This window comes from Oryctolagus cuniculus, chromosome 1 (assembly GCF_051225735.1).
Source record: "Oryctolagus cuniculus isolate XC-2025 breed Fujian yellow rabbit chromosome 1, ASM5122573v1, whole genome shotgun sequence".
NCBI classification, from domain to species: Eukaryota; Metazoa; Chordata; class Mammalia; order Lagomorpha; family Leporidae; genus Oryctolagus; species Oryctolagus cuniculus.
Genome location: NC_142867.1, coordinates 86,475,186 through 86,499,308, shown reverse-complemented (window position 1 = coordinate 86,499,308; position 24,123 = coordinate 86,475,186). Strand labels below are relative to the sequence as shown.

The 24,123-nt window shown below is 48.9% G+C and overlaps 2 protein-coding genes across 2 annotated transcripts; both read right to left on the bottom strand.

Annotated features, from left to right (window-relative positions):
- Window positions 1-2,662: 2,662 nt before the first annotated feature.
- LOC127489958 (lysine-specific demethylase 4D-like) lies at window positions 2,663-5,089 on the bottom strand. The gene has a single exon (XM_089312058.1). The coding sequence runs from the start codon at window positions 5,033-5,035 to the stop codon at window positions 2,882-2,884; it is 2,154 nt and encodes a 717-aa protein (XP_089168184.1). The 5' UTR covers window positions 5,036-5,089; the 3' UTR covers window positions 2,663-2,881.
- A 4,247-nt stretch (window positions 5,090-9,336) lies between these two features.
- On the bottom strand, window positions 9,337-11,740 carry LOC127489967 (lysine-specific demethylase 4D-like). Its single transcript, XM_089312053.1, has one exon. The coding sequence runs from the start codon at window positions 11,701-11,703 to the stop codon at window positions 9,550-9,552; it is 2,154 nt and encodes a 717-aa protein (XP_089168179.1). The 5' UTR covers window positions 11,704-11,740; the 3' UTR covers window positions 9,337-9,549.
- Between the last annotated feature and the right edge of the window lie 12,383 nt (window positions 11,741-24,123).

The following is a 24,123-nucleotide window of genomic DNA, read 5'->3' as shown; positions in this document are numbered from 1 at the left end:
TTCTTTTCTTTCTTTCTTTCTTCATTTATTTATAGGAAGGCAGGCACGGTTAGACAGAGAGAGAGAGAGAGAGAGACAGAGAGAGAGAGAAAGGTCTTCCTTCTGTTGTTTCACCTCTCAAATGGCTGCCATGGCCATCCCGCTGCGGCTGGCACATTGTGCCGATCCCAAGCCAGGAGCCAGGTGCCTCCTCCTGGTCTCCCATGTGGGTGCAGGGCCCAAGGACCTGGGCCATCCTCCATTGCCTTCCTGGGCCACAGCAGAGAGCTGGACTGGAAGATGAGCAACTGGGACAGAATCCAGCGCCCCAATTGGGACTAGAACCGGGGCTGCCAGCACCACAGGCAGAGGATTAGCCAAGTGAGCCTCGGCGCCAGCCTCTTAATACATTTCTAGCAACTTTTAGAAGATCCTTCATAGTTAAGAAAAAGACGCATTCGGTAGAAAGGATTCAAGTGAGTTCAGTAGGAAAGGACTAAAGTGAAGAAGGTGGAGCCGAGGCTGTGTTGCCTCCACTTAGGGCTCCAGCAGCCCACAGCTGTGCGGGACTCCTGGCTGCTCTGTTTCCAGTGCAGCTCCCTGCTAGCCTCCCTGGAAGATCTCCTCTTTGCTCTGTTTCTTCCCCTCTCTCGGTCACTCTGCCTTTCAAATAAATTAAAAGAACACCACTTAATAAACAGAAGTTGTATATGTGACTACATACCAAAAACCTGTTTTTTTTTAAAAAAAAAAAAAAAAGAAAAAAAGTGATTATGGTATGCGGCTAACTACCCAGCACTGAGACTCTAACTGGCACCCATATGGGATGCTGCCATTGCAGGTGGTGGTGTTGCCCGCTAGGCCATAGCACCAGTCCCATGAATAGCTATTACACAATGTACACATGCATCAAGACATCACACAGAATCACATTAATATGTGCAATGTGATACATCCGCTACATTCTTATTAAATTAATGAAAACGCATTGAAATAGTGTCTTATGCACGCAGGACTTGACGATAAACAACTATTTCTAATGTATGTATTCATTTTTCATTCTAATTTCAGTGTGCTCATTCTATTCATAAAAATGTGTATTGTCAAGCAGCATGTCATGTGCTGGCAGCAGCCTCATTCAAGTGTACTTCAAAGCTCTGTGGAAGGGGCCGGCGCTGTGGCACAGCGGGTAAAGCCGATGTCTAGGACCTATGGGGCCAGCATCCCACATGGGTGCTGGTTCCAGTCCGGGCTACTCCTCATCAGGTCCAGCTCCCTGTTATTGTACCTGGGTATGCCACAGAGGATGGCCCCAGGACTGCACCCACATGGGAGACGCAGAAGCAGCTCCTGGCTCCTGGCTCCTGGCTCCTGGCTCCTGGCTCCTGGCTCCTGGCTTAGGATCGTCTCAGCTCTGGAGGTTGAGGCCATTAGGGAGTGAACCAGAGGATCACTGCCTCTCTCTAACTCTGCCTTTCGAATGCATGAATACATCTTTCAAAAAGAGAAGAACAGATCTTGGAAAACGTGTCTGTGAATGCACACTTGACCATTCAAACTGTTCTGCCCAAGTTTGTAACAGTTGAAACACTCTCTGCCTAGGAGGACAATTTACGCTTTTCACTTTGTCAAGCTCTGGATGAGTATCAACTTTTGAGTGTTGTCCAATCGAGTGAGAGTGTAGTGGTATGTCATTCCGATTTGCATATGCAGGGACACTGCTGTGGCATAGCCGGTGAAAGCCACTGCCAGTCCTGCAAGCATCCCATATGGGCGCCAATTGAGTCCAGGGTGCTAAACTTCCAATCCTGCACTCTGCTGTGGCCTGGGAAAGCAGTGAAGATGGCCCAAGTGCTTGGGCCCCTGCGTAGCCGTGGAGCCGTGGGAGACCTGGAAGAGTCTCCTAGCTCCTGGCTTTGGAGCGGCGCAGCTCTGGCCCTTGTGGCCAATTGGGGAGTAAACCAGCAGATGGAAGACCTCTCTCTCTCTCTCTCTCTCTCTCTCTCTCTCTGTCTGCCTCTCCTTCTCTCTCTGTTTAACACTGACTTTCAAGCAAATAACTAAATCTTTAAAAAAAATAAACTTATCATCTGCTTCCTCGTGGCCGACATGCCCGTGAGCATTTTACTAAAGAGTCTGGGGCTGTAATTCTGGGCAGCCAAGAATCCCTCTTAGGGTGAAGATCAGGGGAGAAAAGGAAGACGAGACTCTCCCCACCCCGGGTTGTCCTACTATTCCGTTTCTACCAACTGCAACAATAAAATACATTTTGCCACCTGCCTTCCTGCACATATAACCTTCATTTTGTATTAGGGATGCCTCTAAATTCTATATATTTTGCTAGACATGTATCAAGTATTTCTTCTTCAGTAAAATGCTGACTTTGGTACTAAATAGTAACTAAATAAAAAGTCTGCATCTTCAGAGGGTATGCAGCTTCCTCGTGGTGGTATGTTTTGAAACAAGGCCTACCTAGGCTTGAATTTTGTCAGCTGCCATTGGCATTCATGAGTACTTGATCCTATCCCTTTTGTTCTGACTGCATTGCTAAGATAAGCTTATTCCTACATTTTCTCTTTTAAACCAGCTTAGAGAAAAAACTTACACTAAATTCATTCAGTGAAGTTTATTTGAGCAATTAAAACAACTTCAGCAACAAGAATACAAAAATACAATCATTGACTACCTTTCATCTACTCTGCTTCATATACAATTTAAGTTTAAAAACACGCCAAGGAGTTCTCGTTTCTCTTTGCACGAGGAATACATAACAGGCAGAAATCAGAAATGCCAGTCAGGTACTAGGTCTCCAGTGGGGACAGGCCAGGATGAATGCTCCCGTGGCTGGGAACTTTACAGGTTCTGAGGGTCAGGGGCCACTGCACAGTCACAGAGCAGATGGTCAAGGGCTCAGGGGCTGAAGAGCGTTCACTGGTGCTGAATTTGGCTCATGCCACCAGAAAGCGCCTCCCTGTGGCTTGAGCCAGAGGGGACTAGCATCAGGCACACCAGGGCCGGGGGCAAGCACAGACGCAGCCAAGGTTCTGGAGGCGCAAGTGCGGCGCACCACCCCATCCTCTGCCTGATTCCCAGGAGACGCCCAGTCCCCAGCAGTGTCCCTGCAGAAGCTTCTGAATGGCTGCACGCTGGTGCTGGGAGGAGTCAGCGGCACCACGTCAGGGAGACCCACGGTGATGCTGTCCAAGGAGAGCAGGCAGGGGCCCGGGTGCATCGGGGCATGGGGATCCAGCGGGGGCCCCAAGGGCTGAAGATCCGGGGCGCAGCAACATCCCGAAGCCTTGGCAGGAAACGGGCGTTCAGGGCTCTGAGTAGCACTGACCTCTGAAGCTCCATCACTGGGCAGGGGCGGAGCCTCGGCGCCAGCATCGGTGTGTGCAGAGGGGGACAACAGCCGCCTCTTGGGTGGAACCTCCAGGCTGGGCTCCTCAGCTTGCAGTGGCCGAGGACGCCGACCACTACCATGACCAGGTCTAGCAGCTGACAGGCACACAGCCTCGGCAGACAGAGCTGGAGTCGGTAACCAGGCCAGGTCGGGCTGCCTGGACCTGCGAACGTCAGTGTGCAGTGTGACATCACTGCTGTGGCCCAGAGCCAACTGAGATCCGGGGCCCACAGGAGCAGCTCGACGGGTGCTACCAGAGGCCGGCACAGGCCCAGTGGACCTAGCCTGGGGCGAGGAAAGCTGCCTGAGGCCCAGGGCAGCCCTCCAGAGCCCGCGATCCTGCCTACAGGCCGTCAGCTCCTGGCTGGTGCACAACGCGTGGCTGGGGCGCGGCTTCAGGCAGCGGCGTGATTTCTGGCTGCTGCATGGCTCCTCACTGGTGCCTGGCTCCTGGCTGAGGCTTGGCCCCTGGCTGGTGAGAAGCTCCTGGCTGCTGTGAGGTTCCTCACTGCTGCGTGGCTCCTGGCTGAGGCTTGGCCCCTGGCTGGTGAGAAGCGGCTGGCTGGTGCCTGGCTCCCGGCTAGTGTGTGGATCCTGGCTTGTTTGGCCCATGGGCTCCGGGAGGGCCACAGCGCCACGGTCTTGCCCGCGTTTCCACAGTTCGTAGCGCTCGGGTTGCAGGATACGAACGAAGGGGTCCATGTCAAAGGTGACCCTGGCCTCCCCGCAGCTGCACTGGGAGGCCACTTTGCCATAGTCGATCCAGCGCGGGGTGGCGAAATTGATGGCTTCGGCGCAGTTGAAGCCGTGGTTGAAGCCCGCGTGGTAGCCGTAAGGAAAGGTCACCATGAACTCGCCAGCCTGCTGAGTGACGCGGCGGAAGGGGATGCCGTTCTGCCGCAGGACGCTGGGCGAGATGAGGGCCACCTTGTGCCGCAGGAAGGCCTGGCAGCTGCGGGAACTGCCCGGGAACAGCTGCCCGGCCAGGCGCTCCAGGCGCCGCCCGTGCTCCGGGGGCACCGCGTACCACGTCTTGGGCTCCCCGAAGTGCAGGTAGTTGATGCTGTACAGGTCCATGTCCTCCGTGTGCCAGGCGAACGTGGTCTTCCACATGCCAAAGTACAGGTAGGGCGTGTTGACGCCCTCGATGACGACGCCGCACTCCTGCGCCAGCAGGTCCAGAGGCGAGCCCAGGCGCCTGAGGTTCCAGTGTGCCGTGTTTTCATCAAACAGAGAGCCGCTGATGCCAGCGCCGTAGATCGGGGCATCGTAGACACGGGTCTTCCAGTACTTTTGCTCCAACTCTTCGAAAGTCAGGTGCGCTGGGGTCTGGTATTTTGTGCTGGTGGCCAGCTGGCGATACTGTCTCAGGGTCATGGCTCTCCTCTTTCTGTGGAACTGAGTGAAGACACCTGCCCCGCCATAGGCCTTCTGCTGGAGGGGGCGGGCTATCAAGATGTCATCCATGTCGTCGTAGCTCTGTCTGGCCCTCCACTCCTTGGGTGGGATGACCTTGGCCAGGCCTCCTCGGTGTGCACCCTGAGATTCCATCTGAGCGATAAATTGGTTGAAGTCCATAAACTCCTCCATGGTTGGGTAGAATGTCATGATGTGGCAGCTGGGGTTCTGGGGGCCGGAGCTCTCAGGCGTCATGGCTGCAAGACAGGAAAGTGGGCGACTCTGAGTCCCCAGGTGTGTTCTAGATCGTCCCCCTAGAATTTCCCCCAGAGGATCTTCTCTACGTAGTCTCTCTTTAGTAAAGATGGATTCATTCATTTCACAGGCAGAATCACACACACACACACACACACACACAGAGAGAGAGAGAGAGAGAGAGAGAGAGAGAGAGAGGGAGGTCTTCCATCTGCCTGTTCACTCCCCAAATGGCCTCAACAGCCAGAGCTGGGCCCATCCAAACCTGGAGCTGCTTCTGCATCCCCCGTGGGTACAGTGGGTCAGAGCACTTGGATCTCCTTCCACTGCTTTCCCAGGCCATCTCAGGGAGCAGGGTTGAGAGCAGAGCCGTTGGAACTCCAATCAGAGCCCATTGGGGATGCTGGCCCCTAGGCGGAGGATTAACCACCTAAGCTAGAGTGGCCTGCCCCTCTCTGCTGATTTGCTACGTGGTTTCCTTTCTATGGGAAGCCCTAACAGAGATCGAAATGTGGAGAAATGAGAAGGTCTCTTTTCCAGGCTTGTTAATGGCATAGCAGAACCCAAGGAGGGAAGACCTCTTTCCCCGTCTCTCCATCTCTCTGTCCTAACCCTGCCACTCAAAAAATAAATACATGTTTGAAAAAATCCGTGAATACTCCTACAGAAGAGTACATGGAGAAACACGAAGAGAACAGAGAGACAACGCACATAAAGCATATTAGGATAACATAGGTGGCATTAATAAACGTCTCCCAAAGACGTTTTTAAAGTTGAAATGGAGTCTTCAACGCTTTTGGCATAAGGACTTTCTCAAAAGCACAGGCACCAAATACGGTCTAACAGAATAAGAAATTGAGCTACCTGCCGTGGATGAAATCCTGATCCAGGTGAACACACTCTAGGACTCAGAGAGAGGTGGTTTCCCGTGGCCGCTGCAGTCGCAAGGAGGCTCCATCTCTCCGCGCTTCCTTCCGGCTTTATACCTGGGCCAGGTTCGAATCCAATCAGCCCTCAGCTCAGGAAATCCCAGAGCTGGGTTTCTGTCTGACAGGCCAGCTTCATTTTGCCCCACCCTTTGCGTTGACATTTGTAGCCAAACTCAAAGGAACATCAGAGTGGAAAATCAAGTGTTGGGGACAGGCAACCTTGACAGATACAACCAAAGAAATCCCAGGGAGCAACACGAATATCAAATGAATGGAGCGGGTACTTTGTGAAAAGCTTCATTGGGAAGGAAGAGTGACAACAACCTGTCTTGCATCTGCTGGCTCCCTCTCCAGCTGGGAGCCACAGGCAGGGCTGGGCCAGGCTGAGCCCAGGAGCCAGGAATTCCATCCTGGTCTCCCCCAAGAGGGGCAGGGGCTGGAGTACTTGGGCCATTCCCACAGCTTTCCCAGGTGCAGTGGCAGAAAGCTGGAGTGGAAGGGGAGTGGCCAGAACATGCACTATGGGAGGTCAGCCCTGTAGGGTGTAAACTAATCCTTTCTCTCAGCCTACAGGCCCCTAAGGGGACATTTTACACAAAAGTCCTTTTCAAAGATTTGCAAAATTCCTTTTAAAAATACAATTATTTTAGTATTAAAATTGATATAGAAACATGGATTTTCTTAATACATTTCCTTTTTTTCTTTTTCTTTTCTTTCTTTCTTTCTTCATTTATTTATAGGAAGGCAGGCACGGTTAGACAGAGAGAGAGAGAGAGAGAGACAGAGAGAGAGAGAAAGGTCTTCCTTCTGTTGTTTCACCTCTCAAATGGCTGCCATGGCCATCCCGCTGCGGCTGGCACATTGTGCCGATCCCAAGCCAGGAGCCAGGTGCCTCCTCCTGGTCTCCCATGTGGGTGCAGGGCCCAAGGACCTGGGCCATCCTCCATTGCCTTCCTGGGCCACAGCAGAGAGCTGGACTGGAAGATGAGCAACTGGGACAGAATCCAGCGCCCCAATTGGGACTAGAACCGGGGCTGCCAGCACCACAGGCAGAGGATTAGCCAAGTGAGCCTCGGCGCCAGCCTCTTAATACATTTCTAGCAACTTTTAGAAGATCCTTCATAGTTAAGAAAAAGACGCATTCGGTAGAAAGGATTCAAGTGAGTTCAGTAGGAAAGGACTAAAGTGAAGAAGGTGGAGCCGAGGCTGTGTTGCCTCCACTTAGGGCTCCAGCAGCCCACAGCTGTGCGGGACTCCTGGCTGCTCTGTTTCCAGTGCAGCTCCCTGCTAGCCTCCCTGGAAGATCTCCTCTTTGCTCTGTTTCTTCCCCTCTCTCGGTCACTCTGCCTTTCAAATAAATTAAAAGAACACCACTTAATAAACAGAAGTTGTATATGTGACTACATACCAAAAACCTGTTTTTTTTAAAAAAAAAAAAAAAAAGAAAAAAAGTGATTATGGTATGCGGCTAACTACCCAGCACTGAGACTCTAACTGGCACCCATATGGGATGCTGCCATTGCAGGTGGTGGTGTTGCCCGCTAGGCCATAGCACCAGTCCCATGAATAGCTATTACACAATGTACACATGCATCAAGACATCACACAGAATCACATTAATATGTGCAATGTGATACATCCGCTACATTCTTATTAAATTAATGAAAACGCATTGAAATAGTGTCTTCTGCACGCAGGACTTGACGATAAACAACTATTTCTAATGTATGTATTCATTTTTCATTCTAATTTCAGTGTGCTCATTCTATTCATAAAAATGTGTATTGTCAAGCAGCATGTCATGTGCTGGCAGCAGCCTCATTCAAGTGTACTTCAAAGCTCTGTGGAAGGGGCCGGCGCTGTGGCACAGCGGGTAAAGCCGATGTCTAGGACCTATGGGGCCAGCATCCCACATGGGTGCTGGTTCCAGTCCGGGCTACTCCTCATCAGGTCCAGCTCCCTGTTATTGTACCTGGGTATGCCACAGAGGATGGCCCCAGGACTGCACCCACATGGGAGACGCAGAAGCAGCTCCTGGCTCCTGGCTCCTGGCTCCTGGCTCCTGGCTCCTGGCTTAGGATCGTCTCAGCTCTGGAGGTTGAGGCCATTAGGGAGTGAACCAGAGGATCACTGCCTCTCTCTAACTCTGCCTTTCGAATGCATGAATACATCTTTCAAAAAGAGAAGAACAGATCTTGGAAAACGTGTCTGTGAATGCACACTTGACCATTCAAACTGTTCTGCCCAAGTTTGTATCAGTTGAAACACTCTCTGCCTAGGAGGACAATTTACGCTTTTCACTTTGTCAAGCTCTGGATGAGTATCAACTTTTGAGTGTTGTCCAATCGAGTGAGAGTGTAGTGGTATGTCATTCCGATTTGCATATGCAGGGACACTGCTGTGGCATAGCCGGTGAAAGCCACTGCCAGTCCTGCAAGCATCCCATATGGGCGCCAATTGAGTCCAGGGTGCTAAACTTCCAATCCTGCACTCTGCTGTGGCCTGGGAAAGCAGTGAAGATGGCCCAAGTGCTTGGGCCCCTGCGTAGCCGTGGAGCCGTGGGAGACCTGGAAGAGTCTCCTAGCTCCTGGCTTTGGAGCGGCGCAGCTCTGGCCCTTGTGGCCAATTGGGGAGTAAACCAGCAGATGGAAGACCTCTCTCTCTCTCTCTCTCTCTCTCTCTCTCTCTCTCTCTGTCTGCCTCTCCTTCTCTCTCTGTTTAACACTGACTTTCAAGCAAATAACTAAATCTTTAAAAAAAATAAACTTATCATCTGCTTCCTCGTGGCCGACATGCCCGTGAGCATTTTACTAAAGAGTCTGGGGCTGTAATTCTGGGCAGCCAAGAATCCCTCTTAGGGTGAAGATCAGGGGAGAAAAGGAAGACGAGACTCTCCCCACCCCGGGTTGTCCTACTATTCCGTTTCTACCAACTGCAACAATAAAATACATTTTGCCACCTGCCTTCCTGCACATATAACCTTCATTTTGTATTAGGGATGCCTCTAAATTCTATATATTTTGCTAGACATGTATCAAGTATTTCTTCTTCAGTAAAATGCTGACTTTGGTACTAAATAGTAACTAAATAAAAAGTCTGCATCTTCAGAGGGTATGCAGCTTCCTCGTGGTGGTATGTTTTGAAACAAGGCCTACCTAGGCTTGAATTTTGTCAGCTGCCATTGGCATTCATGAGTACTTGATCCTATCCCTTTTGTTCTGACTGCATTGCTAAGATAAGCTTATTCCTACATTTTCTCTTTTAAACCAGCTTAGAGAAAAAACTTACACTAAATTCATTCAGTGAAGTTTATTTGAGCAATTAAAACAACTTCAGCAACAAGAATACAAAAATACAATCATTGACTACCTTTCATCTACTCTGCTTCATATACAATTTAAGTTTAAAAACACGCCAAGGAGTTCTCGTTTCTCTTTGCACGAGGAATACATAACAGGCAGAAATCAGAAATGCCAGTCAGGTACTAGGTCTCCAGTGGGGACAGGCCAGGATGAATGCTCCCGTGGCTGGGAACTTTACAGGTTCTGAGGGTCAGGGGCCACTGCACAGTCACAGAGCAGATGGTCAAGGGCTCAGGGGCTGAAGAGCGTTCACTGGTGCTGAACTTGGCTCATGCCACCAGAAAGCGCCTCCCTGTGGCTTGAGCCAGAGGGGACTAGCATCAGGCACACCAGGGCCGGGGGCAAGCACAGACGCAGCCAAGGTTCTGGAGGCGCAAGTGCGGCGCACCACCCCATCCTCTGCCTGATTCCCAGGAGACGCCCAGTCCCCAGCAGTGTCCCTGCAGAAGCTTCTGAATGGCTGCACGCTGGTGCTGGGAGGAGTCAGCGGCACCACGTCAGGGAGACCCACGGTGATGCTGTCCAAGGAGAGCAGGCAGGGGCCCGGGTGCATCGGGGCATGGGGATCCAGCGGGGGCCCCAAGGGCTGAAGATCCGGGGCGCAGCAACATCCCGAAGCCTTGGCAGGAAACGGGCGTTCAGGGCTCTGAGTAGCACTGACCTCTGAAGCTCCATCACTGGGCAGGGGCGGAGCCTCGGCGCCAGCATCGGTGTGTGCAGAGGGGGACAACAGCCGCCTCTTGGGTGGAACCTCCAGGCTGGGCTCCTCAGCTTGCAGTGGCCGAGGACGCCGACCACTACCATGACCAGGTCTAGCAGCTGACAGGCACACAGCCTCGGCAGACAGAGCTGGAGTCGGTAACCAGGCCAGGTCGGGCTGCCTGGACCTGCGAACGTCAGTGTGCAGTGTGACATCACTGCTGTGGCCCAGAGCCAACTGAGATCCGGGGCCCACAGGAGCAGCTCGACGGGTGCTACCAGAGGCCGGCACAGGCCCAGTGGACCTAGCCTGGGGCGAGGAAAGCTGCCTGAGGCCCAGGGCAGCCCTCCAGAGCCCGCGATCCTGCCTACAGGCCGTCAGCTCCTGGCTGGTGCACAACGCGTGGCTGGGGCGCGGCTTCAGGCAGCGGCGTGATTTCTGGCTGCTGCATGGCTCCTCACTGGTGCCTGGCTCCTGGCTGAGGCTTGGCCCCTGGCTGGTGAGAAGCTCCTGGCTGCTGTGAGGTTCCTCACTGCTGCGTGGCTCCTGGCTGAGGCTTGGCCCCTGGCTGGTGAGAAGCGGCTGGCTGGTGCCTGGCTCCCGGCTAGTGTGTGGATCCTGGCTTGTTTGGCCCATGGGCTCCGGGAGGGCCACAGCGCCACGGTCTTGCCCGCGTTTCCACAGTTCGTAGCGCTCGGGTTGCAGGATACGAACGAAGGGGTCCATGTCAAAGGTGACCCTGGCCTCCCCGCAGCTGCACTGGGAGGCCACTTTGCCATAGTCGATCCAGCGCGGGGTGGCGAAATTGATGGCTTCGGCGCAGTTGAAGCCGTGGTTGAAGCCCGCGTGGTAGCCGTAAGGAAAGGTCACCATGAACTCGCCAGCCTGCTGAGTGACGCGGCGGAAGGGGATGCCGTTCTGCCGCAGGACGCTGGGCGAGATGAGGGCCACCTTGTGCCGCAGGAAGGCCTGGCAGCTGCGGGAACTGCCCGGGAACAGCTGCCCGGCCAGGCGCTCCAGGCGCCGCCCGTGCTCCGGGGGCACCGCGTACCACGTCTTGGGCTCCCCGAAGTGCAGGTAGTTGATGCTGTACAGGTCCATGTCCTCCGTGTGCCAGGCGAACGTGGTCTTCCACATGCCAAAGTACAGGTAGGGCGTGTTGACGCCCTCGATGACGACGCCGCACTCCTGCGCCAGCAGGTCCAGAGGCGAGCCCAGGCGCCTGAGGTTCCAGTGTGCCGTGTTTTCATCAAACAGAGAGCCGCTGATGCCAGCGCCGTAGATCGGGGCATCGTAGACACGGGTCTTCCAGTACTTTTGCTCCAACTCTTCGAAAGTCAGGTGCGCTGGGGTCTGGTATTTTGTGCTGGTGGCCAGCTGGCGATACTGTCTCAGGGTCATGGCTCTCCTCTTTCTGTGGAACTGAGTGAAGACACCTGCCCCGCCATAGGCCTTCTGCTGGAGGGGGCGGGCTATCAAGATGTCATCCATGTCGTCGTAGCTCTGTCTGGCCCTCCACTCCTTGGGTGGGATGACCTTGGCCAGGCCTCCTCGGTGTGCACCCTGAGATTCCATCTGAGCGATAAATTGGTTGAAGTCCATAAACTCCTCCATGGTTGGGTAGAATGTCATGATGTGGCAGCTGGGGTTCTGGGGGCCGGAGCTCTCAGGCGTCATGGCTGCAAGACAGGAAAGTGGGCGACTCTGAGTCCCCAGGTGTGTTCTAGATCGTCCCCCTAGAATTTCCCCCAGAGGATCTTCTCTACGTAGTCTCTCTTTAGTAAAGATGGATTCATTCATTTCACAGGCAGAATCACACACACACACACACACACAGAGAGAGAGAGAGAGAGAGAGAGAGAGAGAGAGAGGGAGGTCTTCCATCTGCCTGTTCACTCCCCAAATGGCCTCAACAGCCAGAGCTGGGCCCATCCAAACCTGGAGCTGCTTCTGCATCCCCCGTGGGTACAGTGGGTCAGAGCACTTGGATCTCCTTCCACTGCTTTCCCAGGCCATCTCAGGGAGCAGGGTTGAGAGCAGAGCCGTTGGAACTCCAATCAGAGCCCATTGGGGATGCTGGCCCCTAGGCGGAGGATTAACCACCTAAGCTAGAGTGGCCTGCCCCTCTCTGCTGATTTGCTACGTGGTTTCCTTTCTATGGGAAGCCCTAACAGAGATCGAAATGTGAAGAAATGAGAAGGTCTCTTTTCCAGGCTTGTTAATGGCATAGCAGAACCCAAGGAGGGAAGACCTCTTTCCCCGTCTCTCCATCTCTCTGTCCTAACCCTGCCACTCAAAAAATAAATACATGTTTGAAAAAATCCGTGAATACTCCTACAGAAGAGTACATGGAGAAACACGAAGAGAACAGAGAGACAACGCACATAAAGCATATTAGGATAACATAGGTGGCATTAATAAACGTCTCCCAAAGACGTTTTTAAAGTTGAAATGGAGTCTTCAACGCTTTTGGCATAAGGACTTTCTCAAAAGCACAGGCACCAAATACGGTCTAACAGAATAAGAAATTGAGCTACCTGCCGTGGACGAAATCCTGATCCAGGTGAACACACTCTAGGACTCAGAGAGAGGTGGTTTCCCGTGGCCGCTGCAGTCGCAAGGAGGCTCCATCTCTCCGCGCTTCCTTCCGGCTTTATACCTGGGCCAGGTTCAAATCCAATCAGCCCTCAGCTCAGGAAATCCCAGAGCTGGGTTTCTGTCTGACAGCCCAGCTTCATTTTGCCCCACCCTTTGCGTTGACATTTGTAGCCAAACTCAAAGGAACATCAGAGTGGAAAATCAAGTGTTGGGGACAGGCAACCTTGACAGATACAACCAAAGAAATCCCAGGGAGCAACACGAATATCAAACGAATGGAGCGGGTACTTTGTGAAAAGCTTCATTGGGAAGGAAGAGTGACAACAACCTGTCTTGCATCTGCTGGCTCCCTCCCCAGCTGGGAGCCACAGGCAGGGCTGGGCCAGGCTGAGCCCAGGAGCCAGGAATTCCATCCTGGTCTCCCCCAAGAGGGGCAGGGGCTGGAGTACTTGGGCCATTCCCACAGCTTTCCCAGGTGCAGTGGCAGAAAGCTGGAGTGGAAGGGGAGTGGCCAGAACATGCACTATGGGACGTCAGCCTAGTAGGGTGTGAACTAATCCTTTCTCTCAGCCTACAGGCCCCTAAGGGGACATTTTACACAAAAGTCCTTTTCAAAGATTTGCAAAATTCCTTTTAAAAATACAATTATTTTAGTATTAAAATTGATATAGAAACATGGATTTTCTTAATACATTTCCTTTTTTTCTTTTTCTTTTCTTTCTTTCTTTCTTCATTTATTTATAGGAAGGCAGGCACGGTTAGACAGAGAGAGAGAGAGAGAGAGACAGAGAGAGAGAGAAAGGTCTTCCTTCTGTTGTTTCACCTCTCAAATGGCTGCCATGGCCATCCCGCTGCGGCTGGCACATTGTGCCGATCCCAAGCCAGGAGCCAGGTGCCTCCTCCTGGTCTCCCATGTGGGTGCAGGGCCCAAGGACCTGGGCCATCCTCCATTGCCTTCCTGGGCCACAGCAGAGAGCTGGACTGGAAGATGAGCAACTGGGACAGAATCCAGCGCCCCAATTGGGACTAGAACCGGGGCTGCCAGCACCACAGGCAGAGGATTAGCCAAGTGAGCCTCGGCGCCAGCCTCTTAATACATTTCTAGCAACTTTTAGAAGATCCTTCATAGTTAAGAAAAAGACGCATTCGGTAGAAAGGATTCAAGTGAGTTCAGTAGGAAAGGACTAAAGTGAAGAAGGTGGAGCCGAGGCTGTGTTGCCTCCACTTAGGGCTCCAGCAGCCCACAGCTGTGCGGGACTCCTGGCTGCTCTGTTTCCAGTGCAGCTCCCTGCTAGCCTCCCTGGAAGATCTCCTCTTTGCTCTGTTTCTTCCCCTCTCTCGGTCACTCTGCCTTTCAAATAAATTAAAAGAACACCACTTAATAAACAGAAGTTGTATATGTGACTACATACCAAAAACCTGTTTTTTTTTAAAAAAAAAAAAAAAAAGAAAAAAAGTGATTATGGTATGCGGCTAACTACCCAGCACTGAGACTCTAACTGGCACCCATATGGGATGCTGCCATTGCAGGTGGTGGTGTTGCCCGCTAGGCCATAGCACCAGTCCCATGAATAGCTATTACACAATGTACACATGCATCAAGACATCACACAGAATCACATTAATATGTGCAATGTGATACATCCGCTACATTCTTATTAAATTAATGAAAACGCATTGAAATAGTGTCTTATGCACGCAGGACTTGACGATAAACAACTATTTCTAATGTATGTATTCATTTTTCATTCTAATTTCAGTGTGCTCATTCTATTCATAAAAATGTGTATTGTCAAGCAGCATGTCATGTGCTGGCAGCAGCCTCATTCAAGTGTACTTCAAAGCTCTGTGGAAGGGGCCGGCGCTGTGGCACAGCGGGTAAAGCCGATGTCTAGGACCTATGGGGCCAGCATCCCACATGGGTGCTGGTTCCAGTCCGGGCTACTCCTCATCAGGTCCAGCTACCTGTTATTGTACCTGGGTATGCCACAGAGGATGGCCCCAGGACTGCACCCACATGGGAGACGCAGAAGCAGCTCCTGGCTCCTGGCTCCTGGCTCCTGGCTCCTGGCTCCTGGCTCCTGGCTCCTGGCTCCTGGCTTAGGATCGTCTCAGCTCTGGAGGTTGAGGCCATTAGGGAGTGAACCAGAGGATCACTGCCTCTCTCTAACTCTGCCTTTCGAATGCATGAATACATCTTTCAAAAAGAGAAGAACAGATCTTGGAAAACGTGTCTGTGAATGCACACTTGACCATTCAAACTGTTCTGCCCAAGTTTGTAACAGTTGAAACACTCTCTGCCTAGGAGGACAATTTACGCTTTTCACTTTGTCAAGCTCTGGATGAGTATCAACTTTGGAGTGTTGTCCAATCGAGTGAGAGTGTAGTGGTATGTCATTCCGATTTGCATATGCAGGGACACTGCTGTGGCATAGCCGGTGAAAGCCACTGCCAGTCCTGCAAGCATCCCATATGGGCGCCAATTGAGTCCAGGGTGCTAAACTTCCAATCCTGCACTCTGCTGTGGCCTGGGAAAGCAGTGAAGATGGCCCAAGTGCTTGGGCCCCTGCGTAGCCGTGGAGCCGTGGGAGACCTGGAAGAGTCTCCTAGCTCCTGGCTTTGGAGCGGCGCAGCTCTGGCCCTTGTGGCCAATTGGGGAGTAAACCAGCAGATGGAAGACCTCTCTCTCTCTCTCTCTGCGCCTCTCCTTCTCTCTCTGTTTAACACTGACTTTCAAGCAAATAACTAAATCTTAAAAAAAAATTAAACTTAACATCTGCTTCCTCGTGGCCGACATGCCCGTGAGCATTTTACTAAAGAGTCTGGGGCTGTAATTCTGGGCAGCCAAGAATCCCTCTTAGGGTGAAGATCAGGGGAGAAAAGGAAGACGAGACTCTCCCCACCCCGGGTTGTCCTACTATTCCGTTTCTACCAACTGCAACAATAAAATACATTTTGCCACCTGCCTTCCTGCACATATAACCTTCATTTTGTATTAGGGATGCCTCTAAATTCTATATATTTTGCTAGACATGTATCAAGTATTTCTTCTTCAGTAAAATGCTGACTTTGGTACTAAATAGTAACTAAATAAAAAGTCTGCATCTTCAGAGGGTATGCAGCTTCCTCGTGGTGGTATGTTTTGAAACAAGGCCTACCTAGGCTTGAATTTTGTCAGCTGCCATTGGCATTCATGAGTACTTGATCCTATCCCTTTTGTTCTGACTGCATTGCTAGGATAAGCTTATTCCTACATTTTCTTTTTAAACCTGCTTGGAAAAAAAACTTACACTAAATTCATTCAGTGAAGTTTATTTGAGCAATTCAAACAACTTCAGCAACAAGAATACAAAAATACAATAATTGACTACCTTTCATCTACTCTGCTTCATATACAATTCAAGTTTAAAAACACGCCAAGGAGTTCTCGTTTCTCTTTGCACGAGGAATACATAACAGGCAGAAATCAGAAATGCCAGTCAGGTACTAGGTCTCCAGTGGGGACAGGCCAGGACGAATCCTCCCGTGGCTGGGAACTTTACAGGTTCTGAGGGTCAGGGGCCACTGCACAGTCACAGAGCAGATGGTCAAGGGCTCAGGGGCTGAAGAGCGTTCACTGGTGCTGAATTTGGCTCATGCCACCAGAAAGCGCCTCCCTGTGGCTTGAGCCAGAGGGGACTAGCATCAGGCACACCAGGGCCGGGGGCAAGCACAGACGCAGCCAAGGTTCTGGAGGCGCAAGTGTGGCGCACGACCCCACCCTCTGCCTGATTCCCAGGAGACGCCCAGTCCCCAGCAGTGTCCCTGCAGAAGCTTCTGAATGGCTGCACGCTGGTGCTGGGAGGAGTCAGCGGCACCACGTCAGGGAGACCCACGGTGATGCTGTCTAAGGAGAGCAGGCTTTCTCAGGCTACTGCAGGGAGCTTGATTGGTAGTGGAACAGCCTAGATTCAAACTGGCACCCATATGGGATGATGGCTTTGTAGGTGGTGGTTGGCTCGCTAGGCTATAGCACCAGTCCCATGATTGGATGTTGCACAAATGGGCACATGCATCAAGACATCACATAGAATTCTTGTTAATATGTACAATTTCATACATCCACTAAATTTTTTTAAATTAACAGGACACTTTTAAATAATGACTTATGTACATAGTACTTGATGATAAACAACTATTTCTAATGCATGTGTCATTATTCATTTTAATTTTAGGTTGTGCTCATTCTATTCATAAAAAAAGTTTATTGAAAAGCAACATGTCATGTGCTGGCAGCAGGCTCATTCAAGTGTACTTCAAAATTTTGTGGAAGGGGCCAGGTCTGTTGCACGCAGGTAAAGCCAATGTTTATGACTGGTGGGGCCAACATCTCACAACATCCCACATGGGTTCTGGTTCTAGTCTGGGCTACTCCTCATCAGGTCCAACTCCCATACCTGTTCTCAGAGCCATAGTACATGGTTCCAGGAAGTCCACAGATAGAACTAGCATCTATCATACCAAAGGCAAGATGCTTATTTCTTGTGTTTGTGAGTTCTAGCATGCAGAGGAGCACATTGTCCCCAGGAGAACACCAGCAGTTCCATGAACTGTCAACTGAGATGATCATCTGCCCATGTCTTGCTGCTCACATCACTGAATAACTACACAAAGGACTACAGTGTCAGCAGGATTACAATGTCACCAGGGGCGTTGGATCTTTTCCCTTCCAAGGAAGTTCTGCTTTGCCAAAAAATGGGAACCAGAATTAGTACTGCAGGCCAGAAACCCTAAAGAGGAGACTCTGAGAGGTCAGCAATCTGGTGGTTTGGTAGAAACGCCCTTACGGCCCTCATCTGAGGGAAGGAGGGAGGAAAGGGAAGCAGATTTCAGCAGAGAGAACAGTGGAGCTGCGGTGCAGTTCCAAAGACAGTCTCTGCAATCCTGCAGGGAGCTCTGGGGATGAGTGGCCTTGGAAGTTGTCCTGAATTGCGCGGAGACAGCCATGCTTTTATGTTCCAGCAAGGAGCTGTGACCCGGAGTGCACCAAGCTGGGAAGAGGGATGACCTTGGGTGAGGCAGCTCCCACAGCCAAAGGTGCTGACAAGCTGAAGGCTATCTGCCTCTGCCCTCCCGGGGCATTAGGGCTTTAAGAAAGGACAAAGAGGCTCAAGGTCTTATCACATAAAAGTTGACTTCTTGCTCATCCAAATCTGCTGTGGGTGCAGCAGCTCTCCAGGACAGCTCTCTTCCAAGTGATGAGAATGTCATCAAAGTCACTGAACTGGCTAAAATAACAAATCAGATCCTATGTACATTTCACCACAATAAAATATTTAAAAATTACATATTTCTGAAAACTGTACTTTCATTGTGAAATTTAGCTGTTAGCAGTATAAAGAGCTCTTGCATGTACCTTTTCTCTCAATTCATTTGTTGATATTATGATATGCAATTCTCATTTTCTTTTTGTTTGCAGCTGGATAATAACAGGCAAATTCAGCAGATAGCCAGGAGTCTGAACAGGATAGACCAGAAGAGAAATTCACCGTGACACATTGTGGCTACACTCAGCTCAGCGACACACAAAGAACAAATCCTAAAATGTGCCAGAGAGAAATGACAAATTACATTCAGGGGTAAGTTAATCAGACTCACCCCAGACTTCTCATCGCAAACACTACAGGCAAGGAGACAATGGCATGATATATTTCAAGTTTTTTTTTTTTTTTTTGACAGGCAGAGTGGACAGTGAGAGAGAGAGACAGAGAGAAAGGTCTTCCTTTTTGCCGTTGGTTCACCCTCCAATGGCCCCGTGGCCAGCGTGCTGCGGGCGGCGCACCGTGCTGATCCGAAGGCGGGAGCCAGGTGCTTCTCCTGGTTTCCCATGGGGTGCAGGGCCCAAGCACTTGGGCCATCCTCCACTGCACTCCCGGGCCACAGTAGAGAGCTGGCCTGGAAGAGGGGCAACCGAGACAGAAACTGGTGCCCCAACCGGGACTAGAACCCGGTGTGCCAGCACCGCAAGGTGGAGGATTAGCCTATTTAGCCGAGGCGCCGGCCTATTTCGAGTTTTAAAAGACGAACAATGCCAACCTAGAATACTAAAGCTATCATTTATATTAAAGCAAAGCTATCATTTATGAATAAAGGGGAAATAAAGATCTTCCAAGACAAACAGAAATTGAAAGAATTTGTATCCATGCATCCAACCCTACAACACTTGTTCAAAGACGTGCTGCACACAGAAATACAAAAACAAGAACTTCACTACAAAAAAAAAAAAGCGAATGTAGAATAAGCTACAAACAAAGTTCAAAATACATAAACAGCTCGTTTCAGGAAACATGACTGGGAAAAGACAGTACTTAACAGTAATCACACTGAATGTGAATGGTCTTAATTTTACTACCAAGAGACACAGACTAGCTGATTGGAACAAGAAAGAGAATCCATCTATATGCTGCCTTCAGGAGACACACATTATCAGCAAAGATGTACGCAGACTGAAAGTGAAAGGATGGAAAAAGATACTCCAAGCTAACAGAAATTAAAAAAGAGCTGGTGTGGCCATCCTGATATCAGACAAAATAGACTTTAACATAAAAACTATTAAAAGAGACAGTGAAGGGCACTATATAATGATTAAAGGATCTATCCAACAGGAAGGCGTTACTATTATAAATGTATACGCACCTAATTATAGGGCGCCTGGCTACCTGAAAGAATTACTAAAGGATTTAAAGGGAGATATAGATTCAAATACAATAGTAACAGAGGACCTCAACACCCCACTCTCACCAATGGACAGATCAACCAGTCAGAAATTCAACAAGGAAGCAACAGAGCTAATTGACGCCATAGACCAAATAGACCTAATAGATATCTTCAGAACCTCCCACCCCACAGCCACAGAGTTCACGTATTTCTCCCAGTACATGGAACGTTCTCTAGGATTAACCATATGCTAGGCCATAAAGGGAGCCTCCACAAATTCAAAAAAATTGAAACTATACCATGCAGCTTCTCAGACCATAGCACAGTGAAACTTGAAATTAACAACCCAAGAATCTCTACACCATATGCAAACATATGGAGAATGGACAACATGACCCTGAATGAACAGTGGGTCATCAAAGAAATTAAAAGAGAAATCAAAAGATTTTAGAAACAAATGAAAATGAGAACACAACCAATCAAAATCTGTGGGACACAGCAAAAGCAGTGCTAAGAGGAAAGTTTATAGCAATTGGTGCCTACATCAAGAAGCTGCAAAGGAACCAAACAAAAGAACTCTCCATGCACCTCAAGGATTTAGAAAAACAGCAGCAAATCAAGCCCAAATCTAGCAGGAGGAAAGAAATACTAAAGATTAGAGAAGAAATAAACAGAATTGAAATAAACAAACAAAAAAATACAAAAGATCAACAAAGCCAGAAGCTGGTTCTTTGAAAAAAATAAACATAATCAACACACCATTTGCCCAACTAACAAAAAAAGGAGAGAGAAGACCCAAATCTGTAAAATCAAAGATAGTAATGGAAATGTAACAACAGACACAACAGAAATAAAAAGAATCATCAGAAGCCACTACAAAGAGATGTATGCTAACAAATTGGGGAACCTGGAAGAAATGGATAGATTCCTGGACACATACAACCTGCCTAAACTGAGCTGTAAAGATATAGAAAATCTAAACAGACCCATAACCATGGAAGAAACTGAATCAGTAATAAATGCACTACCAAAAAAAGAAGAGCCCAGGACCGGATGGCTTCACCACCGAATTTTACCAGACATTTAGAGAACAACTAACCCCAGTTCTTCTCAAATTATTCAAAAAAATTGAAAGGGAGGGAATCCTCCCAAATTCTTTCTATGAAGCCAAAATCACCTTAATTCCTAAGCCCAGAAGAGACACAACAGAGAAAGAAAACTACAGACCTATCTCCCTGATGAACATAGATGCAAAAATACTCAACAAAATTCTGGCAAACCAAATCCAACTGCACATCAGACAGGTCATCCACCCAGACCAAGTGGGATTTATCCCTGGTATGCAGGGATGGTTCAATATTTGAAAGTCAATCAATGTAATACATCACATTAACAAATTGAGAAACAAAAATCATATGATTATCTAAATAGATGCAGAGAAAGCATTTGGCAAAATACAATACCCTTTCATGATGAAAACCCTAAGCAAATTGGGGTTAGAAGGAACATTCCTCAACACCATTAAGGCAATTTATGATAAACCAATGGCCAGCATCATATTGAATGGGGAAAAGTTGGAGGCATTTGTCGCTCCCCCTCTTCATGGAGGAACGACACAGGACCCTGCGCTGTTCTTTCGTCTGCTCGGCCCTCCCCGGGTTTGCTGCTCGTTCTTCCCGGGTTGGCTACTATCCCTTCCACCTCCGTGGAAGGGCGGTTCCCCCTGGCCACATTCCCCACTTCCGCAGGGGAGCGGCACACCGCCGGCCGGCTTTCTCGGGGGCTGCACAGGTGTTCCTTCAGCTAGATGTTCCCCTTAGATGTTTCTGGTGCATGCCGTCTCTTTCCTCCTTTATAGTCCTCCTCTGCCAATCCCAACTCGGCTGCCCACACGCCGAGTACGCTGCTCTCCTCCAATCAGTAGCAAGTCCTACAATTTATTGGTTGAACTGGAGGCAGCTGTGTAAAAGCTGTTTTCTTCTCTCCCAGCGCCATATTGTGGGAGAGCAGATGCATAGAATAAGTCTTAATTCCAGTAACTCAGTCCAGTCCGGGCTGCTCCCCACAGGCATTTACATTGAAAACGGACACCAGACAGGGATGCCCACTCTCACCATTGCTATTCAATATAGTCCTAGAAGTGTTAGCCAGGGCCATCAGGCAAGAAAAAGAAATTAAAGGGATACAAATGGGAAAGGAGGAAGTTAAACTATCCCTATTTGCAGATGACATGATACTATATATAGGGGACCCGATAAATTCCTATAAGAGACTATTGGAACTCATAGAAGAGTTTGCTAAAGTAGCAGGATACAAAGTCAACGCTCAAAAAAAAAAAATCAACAGCCTTTGTATACACAGACAATGCCATGGCCCAGGAAGAACTTCTAAGATCAATCCGATTCACAATAGCCACAAAAACAATAAAGTACCTTGGAATAAATTTAACCAAGGAGGTCAAATACCTCTATGATGAAAATTACAAAACACTAACGAAAGAAATAGAAGATGACACAAAAAAAATGGAAAAACCTGCCATGCTCATGGATTGGAAGAATCAATATCATCAAAATGATTCTCTCATCATTCTCCCAAAAGCAATTTACAAGTTCAATGCAATACCAATCAAAATACCAAAGTCATTCTTCAAAGACCTAGAAAAAACAATGCTGAAATTCATATGGAGAAACAGGGGACCGAGAATAGCTAAAGCAATCCTATACAATAAAAACAAAGCTGGAGGCATCACAATTCCAGACTTCAAGACCTACTACAGGCAGTTATAATCAAAACAGCCTGGTACTGGCACAAAAACAGATGGATAGACCAATGGAACAGAATAAAAACACCGGAGATCAATCCAAACAGCTATTACCAACTCATATTTGACAAAGGACCTAAAACCAACCCCTGGAACAAGGACAGCCTCTTCAACAAATGGTGCTGGGAAAACTGGATGTCCACATGTTGAAGTAGGAAGCCAGACCCCTACCTTACACCTTATACAAAAATCCACTCAACATGGATCAAAGAACTAGAGATATGCCACGACACCATGAAACTAATTGAGAGCATAGGGGAAACCCTTCAAGATATTGGAACAGACAAAGAATTCCTGGAGAAGACCCGAGAGGCACGGGTAATCAAAGGTAAAATAAACAAATGGGATTACCTCAAATTGAAAAGTTTCTTTACAGCAAAGGAAACAGTCAGGAAAGTGAAGAGGCAACCAACAGAATGGGAGACATTATTCGCAAACTACACAACTGCAACAGCATTAACAACTAGAATCCATAAAACGATCAAGAAACACATAGAATCAAAACAAGCAACCCAATAAAAAGATGGGACAAGGACTTTAACAGACATTTTTCAAAAGAGGAATTCCAAATGGCCAACAGACACATGAAAAAATGCTCAGGATCCCTAGCCATCAGAGAAATGCAGATCAAAACCACAATGAGGTTTCACCTCACTCTGGTTAGATTGGCTTACATACAGAAATCAACCAACAATAGATGCTGGTGAGGATGTGGGGGAAAAGGGAATGCAAACTGGTAAAGCCACTATGGAAGACAGTTTGGAGAGTCCTCAGAAACCTGAATATAGCACTACCACAGGACCCAGCCATCCCACTCCTTGGAATTTACCCAAATGCAATTAAAGGGGAGAACAAAAGAGCCATTTGCACCTCAATATTTGTTGCAGCTCAATTCACAATAGCTAAGACATGGAAGCAACCTAAAATGTCCATCAATGGATGACTGGATAAAGAAACTATGGGATATGTACTCTATGGAACACTGTACAGCAGTAAAAAACAATGAAATCTGGGCATTTACAATAAAATGGAGGGAGCTGGAAAACATCACGCTGAGTGAAATAAGCCAGTCCAAAAGGGACAAATATCATATATTCTCCCTGATGGATGGCAACTAAACGAGCATGTAAAATGATACCCATTGAAGTGCAATGGACACTACAAGAGACAATGACATGATCAGCCCTTGTCTAGACTGTTGAGGAACAACTTACATTTTTATTCCTTTCAGTATTTTGTTGTTGCTGTTGTTGTTGTTCTGTTTGTTCTACTTAATACCACTGGTTGAACTCTGTAATCACACACAATCATTCTTAGGCGTTTAAAATTAACAGAAAAGTGATCTCTGTTAAATATAGGAGTGGGAATAAGAGAGGGAGGAGATACATAGGTCGGCACATGCTCACTCGGACTTACCTCCAATGGTGGAACTAGAAATGTGCCAGGGGATTTCAACTCAATCTTATCAAGGAGGCATGTACCAATGCTAGCGCACTTGGTAAAAAGTATAAGTACATAACCGATCAGAAAGATAGCGTAAGTGTCGAAGAGATTTCACAAATTAGACCAGTGTAAGCAAATAATGAAGGATAGAATTAAAAGGGAGGGAATGATCCTGCGGGGGAAGCAGGACACACAGCAGACTCATAGAATGGCAAACACCCCAAACAGCACTCCAGCATCACAGTCAACCCTTGGGGCATTCGAATCTGGCTAAAAGGCCCATGGGAGTCTCACAGGCATGGAAAGCCATGACACGGTGGCAAAAATAGCCTAAATGAGAGACCCTGGTGAACAAGACCCCAGCAGAAGGAACAGGCCATCAAGGAGGGAGGCGCCTTTCTTCAAAGGGAGGAAGGAGCCTCCACTGTGATACGACCTTGACTAAACGAGTTCAGAGTCAGTGAACTCAAGGGGCTTCCATAGGCTAGAGAGCTCATGGCAAGAGCTTTGGGGGATTGCTGACGTCATAAATAAGAGTG

What these genes read in the sequence shown, in the direction of transcription:
- LOC127489958 (XM_089312058.1), bottom strand. Translation starts at nt 5,035, where the DNA reads ATGACGCCTGAGAGCTCCGGCCCCCAGAACCCCAGCTGCCACATCATG.
- LOC127489967 (XM_089312053.1), bottom strand. Translation starts at nt 11,703, where the DNA reads ATGACGCCTGAGAGCTCCGGCCCCCAGAACCCCAGCTGCCACATCATG.